The sequence below is a fragment of the Cucurbita maxima genome, unplaced genomic scaffold, assembly GCF_002738345.1.
Source record: "Cucurbita maxima cultivar Rimu unplaced genomic scaffold, Cmax_1.0 Cma_Scf00049, whole genome shotgun sequence".
NCBI lineage: Eukaryota > Viridiplantae > Streptophyta > Magnoliopsida > Cucurbitales > Cucurbitaceae > Cucurbita > Cucurbita maxima.
This window is the reverse complement of record NW_019272065.1, coordinates 103,881-117,771: the sequence shown is the minus strand read 5'-3', so window position 1 is coordinate 117,771 and position 13,891 is coordinate 103,881. Positions and strand designations below refer to the sequence as shown.

Sequence of the window (13,891 nt, the reverse complement as noted above, 5' to 3'; positions counted from 1 at the left end):
TTAAGCACTAATTTTATTTAAATTTGTGTTTTTATTTCTTTAATATAAACTTATTTATATTCGAGATGGAATAAATATTTTTTTAATCTCTATTTTATTTTATTTATTTTATAAAAGAGTTATACCCTTTAAAAAATGCATTATAGTACATGTGTAAATCTGTATATTTTTTTAAAAAAATTATAAATATAACAAAAAAAAAAAAATCCTATTTTTATTTATTTTTCTGATTTTATCGGTTAATATATCTGATTTATTTTATAATATATATAAGTAAACGGATATATTTCTTATTTAGATATAGCAAACATTAATACACGTAATTATTATTGGTGACTTAATTTGAATAATTATTTATTTTTTAAAAATTATTTTTTAGAAATACATTATTATAGAGGCGATGATAATATATTCATAGTGTATCAATAATTTATCAGTATTTACTTAAAATTTATTTAAAACACAACATTGATATATCAATAATATATTAGTATCCATTCATAATGCATTTTAAATAATATTATTAGCGTCGACTAATATACTTTAAAATATTGAGTATATTAAGTCGACTAATATACTAAATTTGTTGAAAAGGGTAAAATTGGAATATTAGGAAATTTCGAATTTGAATTTTGAAAATTTTGCTATAAATGTAAAATAAAATAAATAAATAAATAAATAAATAAAAAAGGTAGATTTGCAATTTTTTTGGTAACCTCTTGAGATTAATCTAATCCACTCTTATTTTTTTTCTATTTATAAATGGTTATTTATTAGTTAGGCGGCTAAGTTTCCGTCTAACCGATAATAGATATATAAATTTTTAATCTTTTTATCGAGAATATCATAATGTTTTAATCTATATATGAAAAATTATGGAGATTGATAATGTTTTATCTATTATATATAAATTAAAGTAATTTTACTCGGAGATAATCTCTCTCACACACACACATATATATATATATATATATATATATATATATATATATATATATATATATATATATTGAAATTTTAGAAATGGAATGAAAAAAAATTAAAGAAAATAGAAAAGTGAAGTCAATTTGGTTGGTGGTGTTAGAAGTCTCCGTGAGTTGCTGATGGAGACACAGACCAAAAAGGCAATGAAATGAGTGGAAGCTTCCTCACTCACTCTCTTTCTTTCAATTATTGGTCGTCTCACTTGACTCGTCCTTTTGATTGACTTTCCTTTTGATCGACTTTTGTGATAGCAATTAGGGCTATGCTCAATTGAACACGATTAACCGGTGTTATATTTATAAAGTTACGTTAGGATATTAAATAAATACATCAAATTTTTCTTAATTGAACTATGCAGGTTCCTTCTAGCTCTAAAGATCAAAACCGAGTCCCTTCAATACTTCTACCTCTTAGGAGTCTCTTTGTAGGATACTTGACTAAATGTGATAGGTTAACCGAAAACCACGCACCTATAAACAAAAAGTGTTAACTTATTTGTATAAAAGCACATTCAACGACAATTATTTCAGCAATTCGAGCATTTCAATGTAAGCGAAAAGAAAATGAAGAAAACGGGCACTTCTATTATCATACATTAGATTGATTTACAACTAAGATATTTCGAGCTCGATCTCCCTTTTCCAGTGCTAAGTTTCATCTTGTTATACAACGTCTTGAATCAACTGTTAAGAAGACCACGCATTAAAATTCAACGGAGGAAGTTTTTACATTCATTGTAGCACTGATCTGCTTCACTAATGGATCACCAATCATCTTCAAGGCTAACACGGTGGAAGCACAACACGGTGCAAACGAAAATGAAGAACGAAACGAATTCTATGAACATGGCTCCTGTGTCGATCATATGAGCATGCCTGAGGATAATAGGAATTGCCAAACTCCCCACGGTTGATGCTCCCGTCAAGAATTTAGCAGCACCGATCCATCTTGAAGTCGCAACGACACAGATACACGTGTTGGAATGAAGGGTATAAGTTAGACAATGAAAACAAGGACATCATATTTCTAGAACAAAGCATGACATAAACATATCTGGATAACATGGATGAATGCTTAAGAGATACTCACCCTCCGCCATCTCGACTAGTCAAAAACTGCGTCGACCCACCTCCGAAAAATAAACAAGGCATTGGAACAAGCACATACATCAAAGCTGCAGAGCAAACATGATTAGTAGCCATTAAAAGCTATCTAAAAGGAAACAACAAGCTTAATGCTCACCTGATAACAGAGGCCACCAATTGTTATATAGGGCACAAGCCTGCCATGATGATAACAAAAACAGATGAACAATAAATAATAAATGGTTCACAACTTGTCTAGTTTATAAAACATGGAAGCTTTTCACAGGGATCCTCTCAAAAAAAGAGTCTTTGATTAGTGCCTATTGCCTGCTAGAGTGCGTTTGTTGTTTATTTACTGATCCTTTAATATGGTCATTGGCTTCTAAGATAAGTATTTGATGTTTCTCCAGTTTTAATGGATCTTTTAGTATCTAAGATTAATGCTTTTAAATTTTACAGAGAATTAATCCCTTACATTTTTTAAAAGAAAATTAATGATTAGAAGTGTGAGACCCCACGTCGGTTGGAGAGGGAAACGAAGCATTCCTTATAAGGGTGTGAAAATCTCTCCTTAGCAGACACGTTTTAAAACCGTAAGACTGACGGCGATACTTAATGGACCAAAGCGGATAATATATATTAGTGGTGGGCTTGAGCCGTTACAAATGATATTAGAGTCAGATACCAGGCGGTGTGCTAGCGAGGAACAAAGCATTCCTTATAAGGGTGTGGGAATCTCTCCCTAACAGATGCGTTTTAAAACTGTGAGACTGATAGAGATACTTAATGGGCCAAAGCGGATAATATCTCCTAGTGGTAGGCTTGAGCTATTACAAATGATATTAGAGCTAGATACCGAATGATGTGCCAACGAGGACGCTGGACTCCCAAGGGGGGTGGATTGTGAGATCCCACATCAGTTGGAGAGGGAAACAAGACATTCCTTATAAAGGTGTGAAAATCTCTCCCTTGCAAACACAAATAAGTACACAAGTAGTTATACAATTCTATTTTGAATTGTTGAATGACAAGTTCTTTGAATTGTGCGACACAACAATAACCTTAAGTGTGATGCTAGAAATCTCTAAGGTGATTCTTACAATCCTTATCTGCAGCCTCTTACAACTTAATCCTACAGGTTGCTATCCTACAGACAAATTCGATCTACTTTGTTTGTCCCATATCCTGCATCAACTTTTGACATCAAACCAACATGTCAGATGGCTAAGTAGGATATCAAAAAACAATGTCATCACTCGTCATCGAGTAGCTATCCATGTTCTTACTCCTCGAGTCCAACCGTAAACACACAAAGATAATTAATAGGTAGATAAGGAAATATATGTTCTCCAACCTAAGCTCTTTCAAAAGACCAGGAACAATGTCATAAAACATATATTAAATGCTAAACTTGAGATATCTTTAGATTACAATAATACTTAACCACATCTTCTCTTTCTTCTACTTTACAGTGATTAAAAGCTTCGTCGCAAGGATACAGTTACTCTATATACGCTTCATAAGCTAATTATAAATTTTTTTAAAAAAAAACATGTGGATAAAATCTAAATCATTAATTTGTGCTAAATTCTGTCGGAAGAGCTATAAACTTTAGGATTCAAATCAATACTATCCAAACCAATTTATTTTACAGCGACGCAGCAGAACAAGTACTAAAATATCAGTAAGATATATGAATGTACGAAGCATACCAAGATCTGTAGCAGGATGCTTGATGAAAACATAAACGCAAGCCCAGCTAACCTGCACAACCGAGAGGTGGGGGGGTCATTTACATTTTTTCATAAAGTTAGGCATCAGAATTAAGAACTAAGTAGTGATAAATTTGACTTACACTGCAGATATGATGAGATCCATCCATGTTCCCCGAACACCACGAGGCACCACCCAAGGAAGATCAAGAACATTAGTTAACATTAAATTAAGATACAGAATGTCAAAATGAGCAACAAATGGACCATTGGTTTGAATGAGACTCCAACAGTAGTGGTACATGATAATGAGCAGCAACCATGATCAAAAGAATTGACGAATACACTAATATCTTGAAGCTAGAGAAAAGGGTCACTTCATATCGACTGGCTGAGAATGATTTTTGATCTAATTCATGGGTTATTAGCCATGGAGTTTTTTCCTTCATAGACAGGCTTAGGTTTTGCAATCCCAAGTGAAAATCAGTTTAGGATCGTGGGATAATTTTGAATCCTGTATCAAGGGTTTTGCATTTTCTTGCCCCATAGACCCTATAACTATTATAGGAAGAATAAATTATGTCTTCATATAAATTATGTCTGATAGGAAGAATAAATTATGTCTTCATATAAATTATGTGAGGACAGAGTAAACATGTAACTGTCCAAGCCTGCTAGCCTACTGCTAGCAGATATTGTGAGATCCCACATCGGTTGAAAAGGAGAACGAAACACTGTTTATAAGGGTGTGGAAACCTTTCCCTAGCAGACGCGTTTTGAAAACCTTGGGGGGAAACCTGTAAGGGAAAGTCCAAAAAGAACAATATTTGCTAGCGGTGGGCTTGGGCTGTCACAAATGGTATTAGAGCCAGACACCATATGATGTGCCAATCAAGAAGACTGAGTCCCGAAGAGGGTGGACACGAGATGGTGTGCCAGCCAGGATGCTGGGCCCCGAAGGGGGTGAATTGGGGTCCCACATTGATTGAAGAAGGGAACGAGTGCCAGCGAGGACGCTGGGTCCCGAGGGAGTGGATTGTGAGATCCCACGTCAGTTGGGGAGGAGAATGAAACACCCTTTGTTGTAAATTGTCATAAGTTGTTTATTTGATTTGGTTATTTGAATTAGATTTAGTCATACCAGGTTTAGTTATATATCGAGATTTGATATCGAAATTTGATATCGGGATTTGGGAGAGTTTTGAGTGTCACATTGTATTTCTTGAGTGACATATTGGTGAGAGTCTTTGGAGTCTGAGAGTTAGTTTGTGGTGTGAGGGTGAGCTATTCACTTGTAACACTTGGTTTATTAGTGATTGGTTCCTACCCGTGGATGTAGGGGAACTTCTTCTCTCCGAACCATGTAGATATCTTGGTGTCTCTTTGTGTAATTCCGTTCATTGGTGTTGTGAGTACATTTGTTCCGCTTTCGGCGCACAACACCCTTTATACGGTTGTGGAAACCGATTAGAGAAGGGAACGAGTGCCAGCGAGGACGCTGGGTCCCGAAGGGGTGGATTGTGAGATCTCACATCGGTTGGGGAGGAGAACTAAACACCCTTTATATGAGTGTGGAAACTGATTAGAGAAGGGAATGAGTGTCAGCGAGGACGCTGGGTCTCGAGGGGGTGGATTGTGAGATCCCACATCGGTTGGGGAGAACGAAACACCCTTTATACGGGTGTGGAAACCTCTCCCTAGCGCATTTTATACGGGTGTGGAAACCTCTCCCTAGCGCATTTTATACGGGTGTGGAAACCTCTCCCTAGCGCATTTTATACGGGTGTGGAAACCTCTCCTCAGCGCATTTTATACGGGTGTGGAAACCTCTCCTCAGCGCATTTTATACAGGTGTGGAGGACATTTTATACGAGTGTGGAAACCTCTCCCTAGGGCATTTTATAAAATTTTTAAGGGAAAGTGGACAATATCTGCTAGCGGTGAACTTTGGTCGTTAAAAATCAAAACTAGGACATGCTAATTTTTTTTTTTTTTGTCATTTACACATGCCACTTCTCGACCCATCTCAGTAAAACTTAAGAACATCAATGAACATTAAACAGAGATAAGGGATCAATGAAAATTCAGCAGAAACTAGCATTTCCTATTAGGCACAATTTTCCCCAAGCCACCTTCATTCAAAATTCTAGCAAAAACGATGCATTTTACATGGAAATAAGAGATAAAACATAAAACCCTCAACAAATTCACAATAAAATGAAACTTCTCTTCCCTAAAACCCCCTATTTCGAACAAATAAAATGTCAGTGAACGAAAATCCATCCTCGAAAAGCAGGTATAAAACTAAGCTAAGCCACATGTTTACCCAGACAATCTCAAATTCTAAATCACCCAAACCCAAATCAACTAGAACATTAGATCACCGAAATTCAGTTCAGTAACATGCTTATTATCGCAGAAACACATATTATTATTGAGCAGCGATGTCTAACTCGGAAACTGTACCTTCCAACGTCATCGTCATTAATAACAAGCTAGAAGTTCCTGCGGCAGTGATCCGTGAAGATTCTCGCCCCCGATCGCGACGAACAAGGCAAGATTTAAGCTTCTGGCCAAAGAGGGACTTTTATCGTTTATTTTATATGCCTACGTTTTTTTTAATTTAAAATTTTAAACCTTAATCCCTAAATTTAGATATTATTGGTAAAAAAAAAATTTTTTTTTTTAATATTTAATATGGTCAGACTTCCAAATTAATAAACTAACTAATTTCATAATAAAAATTAATATTTAATTTTGATTAAATTTTATATGCTAAAAGATTAAATTATTTGGACCAATTTAAAAATTTTGGTTAATTAAGTTGGTGACGGAAAAACATATATATTTAAATTCTTAAAATTTTATAACATTTCAAAAAAATCACCATTTTTAAATGAAATATAAGATTTTATTAACAATAAATTTAAAATTAAAATTAAAAGCTTAAATAAAACCTTAATAATATAGGTACAAAAGATGGTTGAAAAAAATATTTTAGACCAATCTAAAATTTTTAGTTGATTGGGTTGGTGACTGGAGCAACATAATAAAGTTCAGCCCAACTCAAGTGTATTTTTGTAAGTATTGTTTTAAAAAACCATACTTATCCACGGTATATATTTTATTAATAATTTAAATATCATAAAATCACAAGTTATAACGCACCAATTACAACTGTTACAAACCGGTTGGGTTGAATTGTGACTCTGTTTCCCGAACTAGTTGGGTTGACACAAAATACACAACACACACGAAATCATTATGATTTGAGTTGGGTTATTGAATTATATGGAAAAAAAAAACAAAATTTAATTAAGGAAAAAAGAAAATAGAAAAGACCATACGCCTTACTCTAATTTTGACCAAACCACATTAACAATAAAAAAACAAGCATAAGAAAAGGATACAACATGATATTTAACCTTAAATTTATCAAAAAATAAACATATGATTTCATAGATTGAAAAAAAATTATGCAAAACACAAAATCGAACAAACCCTACTTTCAAAAACGGAGCTTAAAAAAAAAAAAACATGAACATGATTACAAACACTGATAAAGCAAGTGGGAAGGGGCGTGAATAGCAAAATTTTCGCCCAAACCCAAAGCCAAACCCATAACCAATTTCTTAATTTTCCCTAAGCAGCTGAAGCTTCAAAGTTTTCAATTCACCGACGGATTTTGGGGTTTTTGGAGCATATCGAATTGTCATCATACGCCTTTACGGAGAGAGCAGCAGAGCAGCAGAGCAGAGACTTCGCTACTTCTCTCGGCTGTCTCCTTCGCCATTTCCATTACTAACTAGCTCTCTCTTTCTATCTCTCTTCCGGTGACTGGTGACCGGCGTTGGCGTTGGCGTTGGCCTTTCCTTCTCTGTACCCACTTCCTCCGTTGGGCCCGAGGGGGCTTTTGAGCTGCTAAGGCCACCAGTGGATTGGTCTGTCAGTCATTGTTCTTTGTTTACTCGGTGGGGAGGATTGAACATTTCGTGTAAGCGTGAACTCTCTCTCGACACGTTGTTATTGGTTATTTATTGGTCGACCCCTTTTTTGGGGTTCATTTTTATACGCTGCTTTACTGTTCGTTTGTTTATTTATTGGGGTTTCTGGGTTTTAAGGGTTTGGGGGTTTTAGACTAAGGTGTAGTGATTTTTGTTGCCCTTTTCTTTTCATGTTTGAATCGAATAGTAGCGTTTGAAGGGCTTTTTACTTGATAGGTTAGGCTGAAGAAGCTTCTGATTTGGTGCCGTGGGTTCTACCTTAAAGCCATATTGGAGGTATCAATGATGGATTGTTGATACTCTAATCTGAGGGTGCGGTTCGGCATAAATGGAGTGGATAGATAAAGACGATAGCAGTGAAAGGGAGATAGTCCCTGTGAAAGAAAATGGTTTCTTAGAAGGATCAGAGTCTTCTTCCAGAAGGAGTTCGTCTCCGGCCAGCACGGATTCTGCAGAGAAGAAGGTTGAAGGCAAGAATGGTCTCTTATTTGCCAACATTCTTCGATCAAGAAACAAGTTTGCAGATGCTCTTGTTCTTTACGAGAAAGAATTAGAGAAAGATAGTGAAAATGTGGACGCTCATATTGGGAAAGGAATATGCCTACAGATGCAGAACATGCTCGGGCCTGCATTTGAAAGTTTTGCAGAAGCCATCAGGTTGGACCCACAGAATACTTGCGCCTTCACGCATTGTGGTATTATATCCAAGGAGGAAGGTCGTCTTGTGGAGGCTGCTGAGGTATGATATGAAACTTGACATCCTTAAGAGATATAGAATGTAGTTCATTTGAAACAAATGGCTGTGGCACCTGATTTCCCACATATATATTCAGAAAATTACCACGTTCTTACGTGCATACGGTGACAATTCTATTTGTAGAAATTGATAGTGTCAGAGACAGATATGGAGCCTGAATGAAATCTTGGTGTGTTATTTTAGAGATTAACAAACGCGACTTGCATGTAAATACCTTTTTCATTGACCATGTTATATGGGGCTTTATAGTACTTGGATTGGTTGCAACTTTTAGTTTGTTTAGTTCCTTTGACTCCTCTGTGTCTTTTATAACTGTCTTCAAATCCTATCTGTGCTGCTTAAAAATGGCAGTCCTTTTGTATGTGTGTTATTGATTTTGTGATCGAGATGACGTTGAGGAGAAATTTGAGTCGAATGTGGGTTAGCCTGAAAACCACTGTAGAGATTTGAAAATTCTGAGGAGATGGTAATCAATATTAGCTTGTTATAGCATTGCTTTTCTCGAGCTACGATGGATACTGAGGGGGCTTCGTTTATAACCAGAACTTGTGTGCACTTCATGTACAAAGGATTGGCTTTTGGACACTCTATTTCTATCGTAAATTGGCGCCTTATGTTGTGACAGTAATATTCTCATATTAATTGCTTCGCTCTTCCTTGGAATTGTAATTTGGTTTCATTTTTCATCTTTTGCCCCTCGAACCTATCAGTAGATTTTAGAACAAATGGGCAAGCGTAAGAGGACTTTCGAGCTCATGGTTTTCTTCTAGTGATAGAGATGAGAAGGAGATATATTTAAAACAAGAAAGCCTAGAAGAATCTCAAATGTTGGATCAAATCTTGTGGACCTTTTACACATAATCCAATAAATCCACTAGAATTCTCTTGAGGAAATTTCTAAAGCCACAAGGATGCCTAATTTATCGACCAAGTTAGTTATACCGAACCTACTCTTATCAAATGGGCACGAGGGTGAATTTGTTAGAAGTAGGTTCGAGGGCGAATTTTGGTTTGGAAATTGTAATCAAACTGGGAAGCCTTTTGCATGCTCGCCTAATCTTCTCTAACTAAAAGTCCTTGTTTTATCTGTTGCAGGTCTCTATATTTCGTACGTTATCCCAACTGTTTGCTTATATCCTATGTTAAATATGTTTTTTCTTTTGCAAATCTATACGTTAATTTTGTTGCCAATACTTGGTCAATTTGAACAGTCATATCAAAAGGCTTTGAGAGTAGACCCTTCTTACCGACCAGCTGCTGAATGTCTAGCAGTTGTTTTGACTGACCTAGGGACCAGCTTGAAGCTTGCTGGCAACAGTCAGGATGGAATCCAGAAGTATTATGAAGCCCTCAAAATAGATCCGCACTACGCTGTAATCTTTGAACTCATCATATTCTTACTTCCGAGCATCTACCCTTCATTAAACTACGTTCTTATACTTTTACCTCCTATGCAACTGCAGCCGGTATATTATAATCTCGGTGTTGTCTATTCTGAGATGATGCAATATGATACAGCCCTTAATTGCTATGAGAAGGCTGCAGTTGAGAGACCCATGTACGCTGAAGCATATTGCAACATGGGCGTAATATATAAAAACCGTGGGGACCTAGAGTCAGCTATTGCTTGTTATGAGAGGTAGTCTTACCCATTCAGTTTTGTGATGCTGCCATTGATTTGCCTCTGTTGTTTCTTTGTTATTCTTTTCTCAGATCTCAGGTATTTGTGCTTATTGATGCTAAGTGTATATCCATCTGATTGGTTTCTCGTTCGTGCCAGGTGTCTAGCTGTTTCACCAAATTTCGAGATTGCAAAGAATAATATGGCAATTGCCTTGACAGATTTAGGAACAAAGGTTGCTGACCCTTTCAACTTTTAGAAATTATATTGAATATTTTAGAAATTGCTTTGTTTGCTAGTTTTGTACTGGACTTTAATTTCATTCTCCATGTCTGTCTTATATGTTCAATTGTTATTGGCTGGATAGAATCTAAAATTTAACTAAAACTCTAAACTTTTCACACTGTTGAAAGGAGGTTTCATTCAAGGAAACATTCACATATCTCCCACGAACCAACTCCTTATAGCTCAACCTTTGTCTGTTGGATGTACCTTTTGCATTACGGGTTCCCATATTAACTACATCTCCTTGGAAAAAAGTATCTCTGTATAAGAACATGGACTGCAGAATTTGAAAATTGGAGCATTAGACCAAGGAGGAACTTGAATGAAGTGGAAATTGAGGAATGTGTTGGTTTCTCCCACCTATTATCAGCCATTCACTTATCTCACTCAAGGGATCTTCGCTATGGAATCAGGCTAGCAGATGATCCTTCACTACAAAATCCCTTTTAAATGATATTTGTAGCATGCTGTGAGACCCATAACCTCTTTTATATGGCTCAATTCAGAAGGATCAATACCCACAAAAAGATCGTACGTTTTGGAATTCAGCACAGAGCTATTAACACTGATAAATTTCAGCTTTGAGTGCCTTATTTTTCTTTGTTCCCACACTGCTGCACTTGCAACAAGGATGCTGAAACACAGGAACACATCTTCCTCTCTTTGCTTCTTTGCCAATAGGTTCTGGAAGTCTTCTTGTGAAATCCCACATTAGTTGGAGAGGAGAACAAAGCATTCCTTATAAGGGTGTGGAAACCTCTCCCTAGTAGACGCGTTTTAAAACCTTGAGGGGAAGTTCAGAAGGGAAAGGCCAAAGAGGACAATAGTTGCTAGCGGTGGGCTTGGGCTATTACACTTCTCTTTTAATTGGTTGATGGTCCTTCCACGGGATCCAAAATCCGCTTCCTCTACATCCTAGCCGAGCACCCTTTCTCTGACAAGCAAAAAGTTCTATGGATGCATCTTGTTTGGGATTTTTTTTTGAGCTTCATGGATTGAATCCAACCAAAGGGATTTCAATGACAAGGAACCTTTTTTGATAATTTTCTAGATATGTTGTCTTCCTAGATTTATCATTGTGTAAATATTCTGGTCCTTTCAGTTTCTTAGCTACTCTACATTGGACATGGAGAAATTTATTGTAACTCCCCTGACTTGGGACTCTCTCCTTCTTTTGTAAATCTTAGCCATTAATGAAATTTGTTTAAGCAAAAGGAGAAAAAAGAAGAAGAACCTGAAGTTATTAGCATAGGGTCCAACGATGAAGTAGACGAACTTGAATGGGCTCAAGTTGTTCCACTTTTATTAATTCCTGCCAATATTATCATCTAACTTTAAATTTGCATGTACCAATAAGGAAATTTAGAACAGTAGTCTCTAGAATAGACATGTCGTTATTTTTTCTTTCTCTAAACTATTATATTTCCTCTGAGATTTTGTCGACGGTTTGTGATCATGAATTATATTCTGTTTTCAGGTTAAACTGGAGGGTAATATAGCCCAGGGTGTAGCATATTATAAGAGAGCTCTGTATTACAATTGGCACTATGCTGATGCTATGTACAATCTGGGGGTTGCATATGGTGAAATGCTTAAATTTGACATGGTTCGTTTTTATTGCGGATAACTTCCTTTCTTCACCCCTTCCCCCCCTAAGTGTTTCTTTTGAATGCAGATTGCTCGGTCCAACGATTCTCTCTCCCTTCCACTCACCTACCTGTTCTAACTATTTGTGTTAAAATGCTTGTAATCTTTGTAATCTCTTTGGCTCTGCAGGCTATTGTTTTTTATGAGCTAGCTTTCCATTTCAATCCTCATTGCGCGGAGGCATGTAATAATCTAGGGGTTATATATAAGGATCAGGACAACCTGGACAAAGCTGTAGAATGTTATCAAGTAGTCTTTCTTCTTTCCCTAGCCATCCATTTGATTTCTTCCTTCTCCTATATGACTTTTTATGATGTTGACATTGTGAATTTCCTTTCATTTTTGTGTTTCTATCTTTTAGCTTGCCTTATCGATAAAACCCAACTTTTCTCAGTCCTTGAACAATCTCGGTGTTGTCTACACGGTTCAGGTGCTTGTACTAACTCATGATTGATAGTAGAATTTTAAGTGAACTTTTACTTGGGATGCTAAATTCATAAAATTGCAATTATTACCAGGGGAAAATGGACGCTGCCGCAAGCATGATTGAGAAAGCTATTCTTGCAAATCCAACTTATGCAGAAGCTTACAATAACTTAGGTCCCTTCTGAACCTTTTCTTTTGAATGTACAATTCTAAAAAAGATTTATAATAGAAAATTGACCATTTGCTTAGTTGGGGTGCAGGAGTTTTGCATAGGGATGCTGGGAATATTTCCATGGCAGTTGATGCTTATGAGCGCTGCCTTAAAATAGACCCCGACTCCCGGAATGCTGGCCAGGTAATTCTTTATTGATTTTGTAGTGCCAATCGGGCATCTTTATTTTCAATTATTGCAAAAGTCCTTCAATAAAATTGTCGTCATATTTCTAAATTTTTACTTTCTTCCTTAAACAATGATTTCTCGTTCAATTTTTTTGTTCCTGCAGAACCGACTGCTTGCTATGAACTACATTGATGAAGGACATGGCGATAAACTATACGAGGCTCACAGGTTTCTGATAATTCCTCCCCTCCCCCCTCCAAAGTCTCTACATTACCAGTCTTGCGTGCATTAACTTAGTTTTATGAACTGTTTTGCTTTCTAAATCTTCTTTATATTCTTATAATAATGCAAAACAAGCAAAGATGCTCATTCTTAACCTTAAGAAATGCTTTTCTTTTTTCACGATATTCGAAGTTCCCTGTTTCCCATCAGAGAGAGAGAATTTGATCATGGGTGAAGCAGATGCGCAAACTGACTGACTCATCAGGACCTCGTTGTTGGGTACGGTCGAACAAAATCGATGATGTAGAAAAAGAGAGCGATATCAGAATTTTGGTGACCTTACATTTAGGGAGGTTGGGTATCCGATGTTTTGCAGTTTGAGGGAGGACATTATAAGTTTGGCTTAAGAAGTGACCTGTTTGCCAGATACGACGTTCCTTATATGGTATTTCGGTTGTTATTAGTAAAAGGTACTTCCACAGTGGCTGGTTGCCCGTCCTGAGTCTGTTTGACCAGATCAAGCCATTCTAAGGCAAATAGATAAGGAACAAGCTTGATTACTTTACGTTGGAACTGTGTAGAGAATGGGTGGGAAATACTACGTTTATGTTGATGAGAGCACCGTATTCACGTGCGCGTCTTTTCCTTTTGTGATCAACAGTCGTTTATTTTCCGGGTTCCATACTGATGAACTAACATATTGATGTCAAATGTTTTTTTTTTTTTTTTTTTTTTTTTTTTTTTTTTTTTTTTTTTTTTTTTTTTTTTTTTTTTTTTTTTTTTTTTTTTTTTTTTTTTTTTTTTTTTT

At 36.2% G+C, this 13,891-nt stretch overlaps 2 protein-coding genes across 4 annotated transcripts in view; one reads left to right on the top strand and one right to left on the bottom strand.

The window, feature by feature from the left end:
• Window positions 1-1,548: 1,548 nt before the first annotated feature.
• Window positions 1,549-6,393, bottom strand: LOC111471259 (vacuolar protein sorting-associated protein 55 homolog). Of its 2 annotated transcripts, none has more exons than XM_023116977.1 (5): window positions 6,248-6,393; window positions 3,782-3,833; window positions 2,227-2,266; window positions 2,074-2,158; window positions 1,549-1,931 (listed from the first exon to the last, which is right to left on the bottom strand). In XM_023116977.1, exons 2-5 carry the CDS (start codon window positions 3,812-3,814, stop codon window positions 1,748-1,750), a joined length of 342 nt encoding a protein of 113 aa, XP_022972745.1. In that variant the 5' UTR covers window positions 3,815-3,833; window positions 6,248-6,393; the 3' UTR covers window positions 1,549-1,747. The 2 variants fall into 2 exon arrangements, with proteins under 2 accessions (XP_022972745.1, XP_022972744.1); XM_023116976.1 differs by lacking the exon at window positions 6,248-6,393 and adding an exon at window positions 3,925-4,370.
• A 918-nt stretch (window positions 6,394-7,311) lies between these two features.
• LOC111471175 (probable UDP-N-acetylglucosamine--peptide N-acetylglucosaminyltransferase SPINDLY) overlaps window positions 7,312-13,891 on the top strand; it is a 10,546-nt gene continuing 3,966 nt past the window's right edge. Inside the window, exons 1-11 of one of the 2 annotated variants that reach the window (XM_023116872.1) lie at window positions 7,312-7,775; window positions 8,007-8,524; window positions 9,754-9,915; window positions 10,006-10,181; window positions 10,323-10,398; window positions 11,926-12,054; window positions 12,225-12,344; window positions 12,457-12,525; window positions 12,614-12,695; window positions 12,782-12,876; window positions 13,025-13,089. In XM_023116872.1, coding sequence (XP_022972640.1) covers window positions 8,114-8,524; window positions 9,754-9,915; window positions 10,006-10,181; window positions 10,323-10,398; window positions 11,926-12,054; window positions 12,225-12,344; window positions 12,457-12,525; window positions 12,614-12,695; window positions 12,782-12,876; window positions 13,025-13,089 — 1,385 coding nt within the window. In that variant the 5' untranslated portion in view covers window positions 7,312-7,775; window positions 8,007-8,113. Of the gene's footprint in view, window positions 7,776-8,001; window positions 8,525-9,753; window positions 9,916-10,005; window positions 10,182-10,322; window positions 10,399-11,925; window positions 12,055-12,224; window positions 12,345-12,456; window positions 12,526-12,613; window positions 12,696-12,781; window positions 12,877-13,024; window positions 13,090-13,891 lie in introns of both variants that reach the window. The other variant, XM_023116871.1, reaches the window with a different exon arrangement.

What these genes read in the sequence shown, in the direction of transcription:
- LOC111471259 (XM_023116976.1), bottom strand. Translation starts at nt 4,085, where the DNA reads ATGTACCACTACTGTTGGAGTCTCATTCAAACCAATGGTCCATTTGTT. An exon ending in GCATCCTGCTACAGATCTTG is followed by an intron (nt 2,267 to 3,781) that starts GTATGCTTCGTA and finishes TCATCATGGCAG; the next exon opens with GCTTGTGCCCTATATAACAA. An exon ending in TTGGTGGCCTCTGTTATCAG is followed by an intron (nt 2,159 to 2,226) that starts GTGAGCATTAAG and finishes TTTGCTCTGCAG; the next exon opens with CTTTGATGTATGTGCTTGTT.